This window comes from Mytilus californianus, unplaced genomic scaffold, assembly GCF_021869535.1.
Source record: "Mytilus californianus isolate M0D057914Y unplaced genomic scaffold, xbMytCali1.0.p SCAF_5, whole genome shotgun sequence".
In the NCBI taxonomy this organism is placed as follows: domain Eukaryota; kingdom Metazoa; phylum Mollusca; class Bivalvia; order Mytilida; family Mytilidae; genus Mytilus; species Mytilus californianus.
In genome coordinates, this window is record NW_026262701.1 from 29,056,366 (window position 1) to 29,070,499 (window position 14,134).

At 29.6% G+C, this 14,134-nt stretch overlaps 1 protein-coding gene across 1 annotated transcript in view; it reads left to right on the plus strand.

The window, feature by feature from the left end:
- The window catches only part of LOC127702586 (fatty acid 2-hydroxylase-like), a 49,773-nt gene that overhangs the window by 17,063 nt on the left and 18,576 nt on the right, over nucleotides 1-14,134 (plus strand). Inside the window, exons 2-4 of the mRNA XM_052206857.1 lie at nucleotides 899-973; nucleotides 10,514-10,766; nucleotides 11,623-11,789. Coding sequence (XP_052062817.1) covers nucleotides 899-973; nucleotides 10,514-10,766; nucleotides 11,623-11,789 — 495 coding nt within the window. The remainder of the gene's footprint in view (nucleotides 1-898; nucleotides 974-10,513; nucleotides 10,767-11,622; nucleotides 11,790-14,134) is intronic.

Below are 14,134 nucleotides of genomic sequence, written 5' to 3' on the forward strand. Positions count from 1 at the left end.
ATTTTCATCAATTTCAATCAATTTTCTTAAATATTGTTGTCAAATAGATTAAGAAATAATTCTTTCATGAAAAATAGGCGAAGGATACCAAAGGGACATTCAAACTCATAAGTCGAAAAATAAACTGACAAAGCCATGGCTAAAAAAGAAAGAGACCAACAGACAAACAACAATACACAAAACACAACATAGAAAACTAAATACTGAGCATGCTCATGACATGCTCTATATATATATATGCTCATTTTAACATGGGAAGGTATTATACTTGTCAATATCTAAGCAGTAAAATGTTGACAACTATAATGCCTACCCATATTAAAACGAGCATAGAGCATGACATGATATTATTATTTCAATTCTAATAGGAAAATTCAGAGCTTTTGTACTTCAAAATGGACCTAGGGAAAGGCAACCATTTTGAATTGATGAAGCACAAACATTCTCAAAAACCAACTGTTTCACGATTAAAAAATGAATTGAACCATATAAACTTAATTACTCTGAATAACATTTTTGTTTTTTAAATTCCCAGCAATCAACACAAACAAAAATGTTAATTTTGTTCTCCAGCTTTATTCAAAATATAATTGATGATGCAAGTTTAATTTTGATGTCATGCACGTGCACCCTGTGTTCTTTTTTTATAAGAACAATTAAGGCTTTGTTTACAAAGTGAAAGAAGAGCATACATGACTTATTAGAATTGCATATATTTTTGTTTTCAATTCAACAACACGCATACTTTCGGTATCCAACAAAAGAGCTCTACCATTACATGATAAAAACAGGAGTTGATTAAGCAGGTAAAATAATTATCCAGTATTGTAGTAAATAGCTGAAATTTTAAAAGATTGAAAATCTAGAAATATCCTATTTATTTTTTTTTTCATTTTAGAAATCACAGAATGGAGTAAGAAGTAGAAAGACAAATGATATTGATATTACAAACAACAATACTGATCAAATACAGGTATATTAAGTCTTTAATTCATACTGATCAAATACAGGTATATAAAGTCTTAAATTCATACTGTTCAAATACAGGTATATAAAGTCTTTAAATTCATACTGATCAAATACAGGTATATAAAGTCTTAAATTCATACTGTTCAAATACAGGTATATAAAGTCTTTAAATTCATACTGATCAAATACAGGTATATAAAGTCTTTAAATTCATACTGATCAAATACAGGTATATAAAGTCTTTAATTCATACTGATCTAATACAGGTATATAAAGTCTTTAATTCATACTGATCAAATGCAGGTATATAAAGTCTTTAATTCATACTGATCAAATGCAGGTATATAAAGTCTTTAATTCATACTGATCAAATGCAGGTATATAAAGTCTTAACTTCATATGGATCAAATACAGGTATATAAAGTCTTAACTTCATACTGATCAAATGCAGGTATATAAAGTCTTTAAATTCATACTGATCAAATGCAGGTATATAAAGTCTTTAAATTCATACTGTTCAAATACAGGTATATAAAGTCTTTAAATTCATACTGATCTAATACAGGTATATAAAGTCTTTAATTCATACTGATCAAATACAGGTATATAAAGTCTTTAATTCATACTGATCAAATGCAGGTATATAAAGTCTTTAATTCATACTGATCAAATACAGGTATATAAAGTCTTTAATTCATACTGATCAAATACAGGTATATAAAGTCTTTAATTCATACTGATCAAATGCAGGTATATAAAGTCTTTAATTCATACTGATCAAATGCAGGTATATAAAGTCTTAACTTCATATGGATCAAATACAGGTATATAAAGTCTTAACTTCATACTGATCAAATGCAGGTATATAAAGTCTTTGAATTCATACTGTTCAAATACAGGTATATAAAGTCTTTAAATTCATACTGATCAAATACAGGTATATAAAGTCTTTAATTCATACTGATCAAATACAGGTATATAAAGTCTTTAATTCATACTGATCAAATGCAGGTATATAAAGTCTTTAATTCATACTGATCAAATACAGGTATATAAAGTCTTAACTTCATATGGATCAAATACAGGTATATAAAGTCTTTAAATTCATACTGATCAAATACAGGTATATAAAGTCTTAAATTCATACTGTTCAAATACAGGTATATAAAGTCTTTAATTCATACTGATCAAATACAGGTATATAAAGTCTTTAATTCATACTGATCAAATACAGGTATATAAAGTCTTTAATTCATACTGATCAAATACAGGTATATAAAGTCTTTAATTCATACTGATCAAATGCAGGTATATAAAGTCTTTAATTCATACTGATCAAATGCAGGTATATAAAGTCTTAACTTCATATGGATCAAATACAGGTATATAAAGTCTTAACTTCATATGGATCAAATACAGGTATATAAAGTCTTTAAATTCATACTGATCAAATGCAGGTATATAAAGTCTTTAAATTCATACTGATCAAATGCAGGTATATAAAGTCTTTAAATTCATACTGTTCAAATACAGGTATATAAAGTCTTTAAATTCATACTGATCAAATACAGGTATATAAAGTCTTTAATTCATACTGATCAAATACAGGTATATAAAGTCTTAACTTCATACTGATCAAATGCAGGTATATAAAGTCTTAACTTCATACTGATCAAATGCAGGTATATAAAGTCTTAAATTCATATGGATCAAATACAGGTATATAAAGTCTTAACTTCATACTGATCAAATGCAGGTTTATAAAGTCTTAGATTTATACTGATCAAATGCAGGTGTATAAAGTATTAACACCATACTGATCAAATACAGGTATATAAAGTCTTAAATTCATTATACTGATCAAATGCAGGTTTATAAAGTCTTAGATTTATACTGGTCAAATGCAGGAATATGAGGTCTTAAAATTTATACAGATCATATATAGGTATAAAAAGTCTTAAAATTTTGTACAGATCATATTCAGGTATAAAAAGTCTTAAAATTTTGTACAGATCATATATAGGTATGAAAAGTCTTAAACTTTTGTACTGATCATATATATAGGTATAAAAAGTCTTAAAATTTTGTACTGATCATATACAGGTATAAAAAGTCTTTAAATTTTATACTGATCATATACATATATAAAAAGTCTCAAAATTTTGTACTGATCATATACAGGTATAAAAAGTCTCAAAATTTTGTACTGAACATATACAGGTATAAAAAGTCTTTAAATTTTATACTGATCATATACATATATAAAAAGTCTCAAAATTTTGTACTGATCATATACAGGTATAAAAAGTCTCAAAATTTTGTACTGAACATATACAGGTATAAAAAGTCTTTAAATTTTATACTGATCATATACATATATAAAAAGTCTCAAAATTTTGTACTGATCATAAACAGGTATAAAAAGTCTTAAAATTTTGTACTGATCATATATAGTTATGAAAAGTCTTAAAATTTTGTACTGATCATATACAGGTATAAAAAGTCTCAAAATTTTGTACTGATCATATACAGGTATAAAAAGTCTTAAAATTTTGTACTGATCATATACAGGTATAAAAAGTCTCAAAATTTTATACTGAACATATACAGGTATAAAAAGTCTCAAAATTTTGTACTGATCAAATACACTAAGATTTATACTCATCAAATACAGATAATATACATTTATCGGTTGTCCCTCTATTTGTATCACTCTGCTCAGCTCTTAATAAAATTGCATATCACAACTTTTTGACGTCAAATACTTAGACCCAGCCTTAAAAACTTTGACCAGGACATATCACCGACGTCATAATATATGAACCGAAGTTGATAAGTTTGACCCGAACTTATCACGTCATCTTCCAGTTTGCTGGTGAAACAAAGAAAACACTTGTTTCTATCATGCAAAATAAGCAAATACAACCTGATAAATCGATTATCTGGTTGTATGCATATTCATATTGTAATATATCAGCTGCTTGACACAATATGAAGCCTTTTTGATTTTGTTCGCTGCGCTCACTCGACAAAAAGCTTCATATTTTGACTCGCAGCTGATATTTTACGATATCAATATGCAGACAACCTGATGATGGGTACATATAAGTCTTAAATTCATAAATGATTGGCGTTTTAGAATACAAAGACATTATTGACTATATCCTATATGTTATAATTTTTTACCTCATATTTTAAGCAGGTGGAGTTATTATTAATAAAAGGACTTGTGTGGTGAAATTCTTTGAAACACTGGTCACAAATACTGAAAGCTTGCTCAAAGCATTTAATCTAAGGGCTACTCCATTAAAATGTATGTGGGAGGGTAGGAAGGGAATTTTAATTATTGAATGTGGGTCATGGGTCTTTTTTCAGAATGCGTCTATTACCATTATGCAAAATTATCTAAAAAATGGTTCTTGGTTGTAGGGATATTTTGAAAGTCCCTTCCTACCCTCCCACATACATTTTAATGGGATAGCCCTAATGCAAAGCATGCCCCATCCACTTTTATTTCAACAGCTTAAAATTTTCTAGTTACCATTAACAGCTTCAATGAAATTCTGATTTAATGATTTAGTTTAAAATAAAATATCTAATATCTTATTGAATATCCAAATAAAAATATTTAAAATTTTAAAATATTTATTATGCAATATCATTGATTTCAACCACATGTAATATACCATTTAAGTTTTAAGAACAAAACATCACACATCAATATATTTATTCACAACAAACAAAATGCCTTTTGTTTACCAATAAAACATACTATATACATTCTTCCCACCAACTTTTCAAAATCTCCATGGGAGATTTAGAGCACAATGAGATATTGTGCATCTCTTAAACATGTCTGAAGTGTTTTAAATTAAATATCTACGGTTTTAAATGAGTATGTTAGTGCTTAAATGTAAGTTTAACGGCTTTAAAGTCTGTTTTGAAATATTTAGTGTATGTGATAAGAGGACTGCCTCAGAATTTCAAGTATCAGGTCAACACCTCTCATTGAAGAGATCCCCCATATATCAGAAAAGTTTGCAGGTCTTCATGATACATAAGCATGAACACCATAAAATCCAAACATTTTGCCAGTTTCACAAATTACATTTTTTGGCAAGGTGAGATTTAACTCTGACCAATGTAGGGGTACTAGTTCACATGTCCCAAGGCATTGGTCAATGTCAGCTGTTCCAATTTTTATACGACCGCAAAAAATTTTTGCGGTCGTATATTGGTATGACGTTGGCGGCGTCGTCGTCCGAAGACACATTGGTTTTCGCACTCTAACTTTAGTTTAAGTGAATGGATCACTTTGAAATTTTACCATAAGGTTCAATACCACAAAAGGAAGGTGGGGATTGATTTTGGGGGTTATGGTACCAACAGTTAAGGAATAAGTGGGCCAAAAAGGGGCCAAAAATAAGCATTTTGTAGTTTCCAGACAATAACTGTGGAACAGTGTATGGATCTCTCTGAAATTATACTACAAGTTTCCATACCACAAAGGGATGGTTAGGATTTGCTTTGGGGGGTTATGGCTCAAACCGTTTAGGAATTAGGGGCAAAAAAGGGGGAAAAACAAGGTTGTCCTGGTTAATGGACAAATACTTTAGTACAAAACATAATTTAAAGCAGTGTAAGGGAGATAAATCATATACATCATTGAAATTATCTCCCTTACACTGCTTTTAAATTATGTATAAAGTAATGGTTAATGAACAATTAAGATAATTTAAAACAGTGTAAGGGAGGTAATCCAAATACAAAGTGTTGGTAACTTCCCTTACACTGCTTTTGAATTATGTTTAAAGAAATGCATATTTATAAAGGAAGACCAGTAAAAATATCTGCAAATGTTGCATCTTTTTTTTTTACAAAAAAATCCATATGAAAGATTTGACACTATATTTTAAATTTTATTATAAAATAGATTAAGTTAGCACTATGGTAAATTAAAATGGATAATTATGGTTGCAAACTCCATTGGAAATTTGAATTGAGACTATGACCATATCTTAAGGGAAAGAATTTTTTGTGGGAAAAAAAGGGGGGGGGGGGTAAAAAGAAATTGGGGGGGGGGGGGGGGGGGTCAATTTTTTCTCATTTCAGATTTCAGAAATTAAAAAGAATTATTCTTCAAATATTTTTTTTTTTCAAATTTCAAATATTGAAAAATTTCAAGAAGTAATCTTTAATTGCACAGAATGGCGCATTAGATTTGTAAAATCTTTGACCACATTTATTTATTTGTTATGCTGAATCTAACCGTGTATTTAGATTTATAATTTTGGGTCCAGTTTTCAAATTGGTCTACATTAAGGTCCAAAGGGTCAAAAATTAAACTTTGTTTGATTTTAACAAAAATTGAATATATGGGGTTCTTTGATATGCTGAATCTAAACATGTATTTAGATTTTTGATTTTTGGCCCAGTTTTTGAGTTGGTCCAAATTGAGGTCAAAAGGGTCCAAAATTAAACTTTGTTTGATTTCATCAAAAATTGAATTATTGGGGTTCTTTGATATGCCAAATCTAACCGTGTATTTAGATTTTTAATTTTGGGTCCTGTTTTTTAAATTGGTCTACATTAAGGTCCAAAGGGTCCAAAATTAAACTTAGTTTGATTTTAACAAAAATTGAATTCTTGGGGTTCTTTGATATGCTGAATCTAAACATGTGTTTAGATTTTTGATTATGGGCCCAGTTTTCAAGTTGGTCCAAGTTGGGGTCCAAAATTAAACTTTGTTTGATTTCAACAAAAATTGAATATATGGGTTTTTTAGATATGCTGAATCTAAACATGTATTTAGATTTTAGATTTTTGGCCCAGTTTTCAAGTTGGTCCAAATTGGGGTCCAAAATTAAACTTTGTTTGATTTCAACAAAAATTGAATATATGGGGTTCTTTGATATGCTGAATCTAACCATGTATTTAGATTTTTTATTTGTGGGCCTGCTCTCAAATTGGTTCATATTGAGGTCAAAAGGGTCCAAAATTAAACTTTGTTTGATTTCATCAAAAATTGAATTATTGGGGTTCTTTGATATGCCAAATCTAACCTTGTTTTTAGATTTTTAATTTTGGGTCCCCTATTTTAAATTGGTCTACATTAAGGTCCAAAGGGTCCAAAATTAAACTTAGTTTGATTTTAACAAAAATTGAATTCTTGGGGTTCTTTGATATGCTGAATCTAAACATGTGTTTAGATTTTTTATTATGGGCCCAGTTTTCAAGTTGGTCCAAGTTGGGGTCCAAAATTAAACTTTGTTTGATTTCAACAAAAACTGAATATATGGGGTTCTTTGATATGCTGAATCTAACCATGTATTTTGATTTTAGACATTGGACCATAATAGGTAAATTAAAAAAATTCAAGTTCTTAGACCACATTCTTTCTGTGTCAGAAACCTATGCTGTGTCAAATATTTAATAACAATCCAAATTCAGAGCTGTATCAAGCTTGAATGTTGTGTCCATACTTGCCCCAACTGTTCAGGGTTCGACCTCTGCGGTCGTATCAAGCTGCGCCCAGCGAAGCATTTTATTCTAGTTTTCACGGGTCATTTGTCCATTTGTGAATTTTTAACAGAAAATACTCCAAGATTGATTCGGCCGTAAAAAACACCGAACTTCAACTTAAGGGTATGAATAAAAAAAAGATGTGGAGAAAATGCAATGAGACAGCAACTAATTAAGTGTCTATCTTTTTTAAAATTTTGTTTGATGTCCCAAATCAGTCATCATTATTGCTATAAATAAAATTAAAAGTAGAAGGTGTAACTAGTAAAATTGTATTTTTTATTGCTTTCCCTGTGAATGTTAATGTATTTTGAAAAATGTTTGAAGTTTAGTTATGGTATAAGTAGTTCAGATTGCATCTTCATTTTTTCTAGTTGACCTATTTTTTTGCCCATTAGTATGAAAAATTTCCATTGCACTATTAAAATTTTGATTTTGTGAAAATAATATTTTTCATCACTTGTCAATTCTCTTTGTAGATATTGAACTTATATTTGATTTACAATTGTATAATGAAAAGTTTCAATATACTTATTACTTTTCATTCTGGTTGACAAATTTTGACTTAAATATAGTCATGGGATTTGCCAATATATCACAAAATTGACAGATTCTTCATGCTTCTCAGCTTTCGGTCATCCTTAGGGATATTGTGCGTGATATTTGTTTTTTGATTGAAAATGAGTTGCTAAATGTGATATAAGTTTTGTTCTAGTTAATATACTTAAATGTTACATCTATATTAGTACAGCAATGGGACTCAACACAAACTCATGAAAATGAAGTCTTTAAATTTGCTTTGTATTTGACCATATATGGAAATGATAGAGGTCAAGTTTGATTTTGATGGTTTTCACTTTTGCCATTCAGGTCTTTGATTGCTTGAAAAACGATGAACAATGTTGTATCCATGCAATAAATTGAGAACTGTTCTACCAATCCTTTTCAGTTTTAATATGTTGTTCCTCATGACAAAATGATGTCAAGTTTTATTTTTGACAATTTTCACATTTGCCTTTTTCATGAGTTGTGGCCAATGGTCATTGATTGATTGATTGGAAAAGGGTACTTTTTGTTTATTCCTTGCAATGACTTTTAAATCATTTAGCCATATCTTTTCAAAATATAATTTGCTTTTCTTATTACAAAATGGAGGTTAAATTTGAAATAATTATTTAAGGGTTTCAAAGTAAGGTTTTTATTAGGCTTTGTTGTGGCTTTTTAACTACCAGACACTTCTATTGTTAGAAATCTTTTAGAAACATTGGTCAATAGTTACTCCGAGAATGCTTTGACATTTGACAGCCCTTTTAAGGACTTGCTTAGGTTTAAAAAATGCCATCAGATGTCAGAGCAATCTCTTAACTAGTCAACCGTATGCATACATGGTAAGCCATATTTTATGGTTCACTGAGCATGGAACATGGAAATGTGATAGTGCAAGAGTGGGGCATGGTGTCCTATGCACACATATTCTTGTTTTATGGACTTTTGGTAAATGATAAAAACCAATGTAAAAGTCAATACTGTAATCTGTCACTACAGCTAGAATGACAAGATTGTTTTTTTACACACTTATATATGATATATTTATAGGAGAAAATTCAATACTGCACTTCTTTAGATATTATGTCTTATCTCAACAACGAACACCATTTAATTCTAAGGACTTAGCTATTATTTGATGTGGGATCAAAATCAAATTTTGGTAAATTTTTATGATATACTAACATGAGTTAAATGTTATTTTATAGAGCACTTATCTATATAGATTTGTTTAGATTTACAATGTTAATGATGGTAGATTTAAACACTCTGAGAGTTGTGTTGACACAGCTACAGATAATTTAAAGTCAGATAGGGACATTTACCTCCTATTTTGTTGGAACAGGGGTATCATTTTTATAGGAAGCATTGCTCACCAAAAAAAGCAGATAAAAAAATTCTGATGATTATAAAAAAATCCCCTTGGTGACAAATATCTTCTTGTGAAGAAACATTTTACAAAATTTGCCAAAGAAAGGACACTTTTAAAACTTTCTGAAATGTCTTAAACCGTATAGAATAAATAGTCTATCGAAATCTCCCGGAGTTAATATATAAAATGATCTTGGAGATAAGCTTTAACTCACAGAATTAAATGGATATGTATAAAAACAATTTATACGCAAGTTCTCTCTATATCTAGAGGACTGTATGGTCTTACATAAAAACAAAAGCATTAAGTAAGGTGATAGATCAGGTTTAGGTGATAGATCAGGTTTCAATTTAAATTCATTCATTTGAATAAACAGTTTTAGTACAGTAATTACCTATTTAAAGTAAGTTCTAAATTCGTTAAAATTGTCTTGTTTGAAAACACGTCAAGCCTACAATTTGGTCAGGTGTTGAATTGATAGTTGTGCCTAAATTGGTTGAAGGGTGAGATTAAAAACATCAATGAGCTATTATATTGTTATTTATTAGTTGTATATAATACCTGTTATAATGTCATCTTACTTTAAGCCCTGCTATAACATTTTACAAAAATGTATGATTGGAATATTGTATGCCCGGCCTACAATAGTAGTGGGGCATTATGTTTTTCTAGTCTGTGGGTCTGTCCTGTATCAGGTTAAAGTTATGGTTTAAGGTAGTTTGTGGTCACATTATTTGAAACTTTGTATGAAGTGTTCATTATTAAGTGAATTGTTAAATACAGCAGTTAAGTTCTTTTGGAATTAAGTTTGTTAGATTTTATAGAATGGTGTAAATAAAACAGTTTTGAAATAGATTTTCCTGTCTAAAATTTTATGAAAAAAATCTCACAAGTGCAGAAAATTCATACAAATTCAAACTCACTCATGTTTTCTTGTTTGAAATCATGATAAATATTCAATAGAACGCATGTTTTCAGTTTAAAAGAACCAAAAAGTAACGTCAAGAATTGAAGCTCGCTTATTGTGGTCTTTGAGACAGACTAGTAATAATGTCCAATATTAAAAAAAACAGTTAAACTTAAAACTTTCGTTTCGTTTTGCAGGATGGTCTCATTGACTGGTCGAAACCAATAGTTTGGCAGGTACCCAAACTTGGTGACAAATATTTTGATTGGGTACATGTTCCTGTAGATACCCATATGAGATTGTTCCAGTGGGATTTTGTAGAATATTTTTCCCAGTGTTCCTGGTATATAGTTCCTATATTCTGGATTCCTGTGATGCTTACCTTAATAGGATTGTCCTATTATTCATTGGTACAGAATCCAGTGGAATGGCCAGCTGATTCTTCCTATAGTAAGTTTTTCACGGTTAATGCAGCCATGTTGAATAGGGGGCAGATTTTCATAATGGAGGTAAAAATGGTTTGAAAAATACGGGAAAACATCATTGAAACAGAGCAGTTGCTTGGAAACATGCATAGGTTTCCCCGTACTTTCATACTTTTTCCACCTCTATCTAATAAACCTGCCCCTATTCAATATGGCTGCATTAACCGTGAAGTGGCCTTTTCTTCCTGTAGTTAGTATTACACAAAAGTTTTGATCTTTGAAGGAAATAAACATTTTACAATATGTTTTTTAGAAAATTGATTTCATTTGAATGAAGTGGATTAGTTAATATAAATATATATATATAGATGAAATATTTTTTTATGAAGAGGGGAAAAAAACTTTCCAAATTACACTTTGACTTCTTAGTACCAATTGAACTTTGTATACCTCCTATTGAATTTTTAATCAGAAACAATTTTTGAAAAATTTCCTTTATATTTTATTGTCATTGTAATGAAACTTTAAAAATAAATTTCATAACATATATGTATTTCAAAATCTTTTGCAGTTTATAGGTTTCTTTTTCAGTTTAACTGTCCTTTGTTATTTATATTATTGGAGGAAATTAAGGGGAAAGACATGTTTTGTGCCAAAAAAAAAACAGGAATCGCAGTTATGAAACAGTAGCTTAATTTTAAACAGAAATTTCACATTATTTATTTTATACAGTTGATACTGTCTTCTTACTGTGAGTCCCATGATCCAATCTTTTTCCGTAAATTTGTCTATAGTAATAGAAAAAAAGAGGAAACATTTGTACTATTCTTTTATTTTTTAAAAACAAATTCTTTAATTAACAGTTTTTATTTGTATTGTAGGTATAACAATAAATGGATGGAATGCTTCCTTATTATATTTACTTGGCTTGTTGTTCTGGACTCTGGAGGAGTATATCATTCACCGCTGGTTATTTCACATGAAGCCCCCAGCAGGATATCCGTCTCTCATATTTGTACATTTTCTGTTACATGGTCAACATCATAAGGTATAACATATAATGCAGATAGAGTGAGAGACCCATATTTGCCACATAATTCGTTCATTTCCACTTACATCCGACCTACATTCGAATATTTGGAACTTTTTATGAAGGTTTCAGAAATTTAACTATATGAAAAAAATGTTTGATAAAGAAATTATCTTCAAAACATTGGTTAATTGTTCTTAAAACGAACGCAAACTCGAGAGGAAATCTGAAGTTGTTCGTGTACCATGGTGGACACATTTTCGCCGCAATGTATGATATGACCATCCTCATTATCTTGGAATATTATAAAAATGAATGTTTGCAATTACATGAATTAGCTTGAGAGATCATTCCTATACAATTTTTCTCACAAATATTTACTTTAAGACTGCGCATGATTGCCATATAAATCTTACATAATTGCAACAATCATTTAAAAACACCTGCGTATTTCTCAATATGTGTGAATAACCTTGGAAATGGGGTAAAGAGGAATATCAACAGTTGTAACATTACAAACAGCCTTTACCATCTATTTAGGCAAGTATTGGGTAAAGGCACACAAATTTTACAGAAAAAATAGCAAAATGGCGAAAATGTGTCCCAAGGCGAATATGCACCACCCACTCTATATAGAATAAGGAGATACATACATTAAGTAGTGTTCTCTTTCAGTATTTTCAAATAGCACCAAGGGTTTTGAATTAGCATTCATACCCTAAAATTATAGCACCACATTTATTATATGCTTTAAAATACTTTTAATTATAAAATGTATTCAGAAAGCACCATGGTGAAAATATAGCATCACGGTACCATGGTCAGTAAAATGCTGTAAAGTAAGATGCAAAGTTTTGACACATAAAATGATTGTATGGAAATTTGCTGGGAAAAAACTTCTCATGAAAACTTGAGACAAAATTATTTCTTTGGTAAATGATTTTGTAGCTGATTCAAACTTCTTTGGTTTCTACCTGAGAAATCACCTCTAGGTATTACAACTTTTCTTCCTTCCACAGCAGATTCAAGTGTGTTGATAACTGTGTTCTACCACTATGATTTGGGCCCCTGTAGTAAAAAAAAAGAAAAATGTACGACTATGATTTATTATCCAATATCTTGCCATCAGTTTCTACATTCAAATGATGGCTTTGAAGTTTACTACCACATGTACCACCCTACAACAAATTTTACCCTACCATATTGAATTTTATTATATGAAGATCAGTCATTTCTGGTATGTTTTTATTAAAAATTTGCCTTTTGATCTTATCATATTTGGGAAGAGGTTGACACATATTTTTTATTGTATAATGCATAACACAAATTGTGAAATGACATTACTTATTCTTCTGTTTGTTGTGTCAGGGTCATATTTTACACACCTGTATACTAATATAAATGCATAGAATTCATAACATAGTGACAATTATGTCATAGTGATTTGCATTTTAAAGTAAAATTTGTTTTAAGGTATTATTAAGTAGTACTAAAGTTTTTTTTTTTTTAAAGTGTCTGTATATGAATATAAATGCATAAAATTCATAACATAGTGACAATTATGCAATAGTGTTTTGTGTTCTAAAGTAAAATTTATTTTAAGATATTATTAATTAGTACTCAAGTTGTTATTTTGATAAAGTGTATTTTATTATAAGGTTAATGACATGGCTATATTTTATATAATCCCAGAAAAATGTGATAATGAGATCTGAACCAAAATAAACAAGTGAAAAATTGAGCAGCTGATGTGAATACCAATATGATATTTTGATACTTTTCTTTACATTGTGTTGCTTTGTTTTTATTTTGGGTTGATAATTTCTATTTATAGTGTTGCTTTGTTTTTATTTTGGGTTCATATTTTCTATTTAAGGTTATCTTCTCATCTTCGGATGCCAAACTGTTAAACTTATTTTAATTTTGGTCTGATCAAATTCTTTATAAGGTGTTGCTTTGTTTTATTTTGGGTTGATATTTTCTATTTTTAAAAGTTATCTATTTATTATCATGCATAACTGTCAAGTGGGTTGCTCACAACAGTTTATGCAATAACTTTCTGACCTTGTTTGATTTTTAACCAAACCTAGGACAAGTTCAGTTTTGATTGTTTTTACTTTTGTATTAATTTTTATCTACCCGCTCGACTGCATTAGTTGGTATATAGGAATCCTCATGTCCATCTGTCATGTCTGTCACACTTTTGGTTTCCAGATGATAAATAGAGAACTGTTTTTTTTTAAATAAATGTCAAATGTCCTTAATCATCAGTTTAATCCTTATGGGAGTTACTGCCCTTGAATGTCAATTTTACCTATTTTTATTGTGTTTTTTCGAAAACTGAAGAAGATGGAGAGAAATTG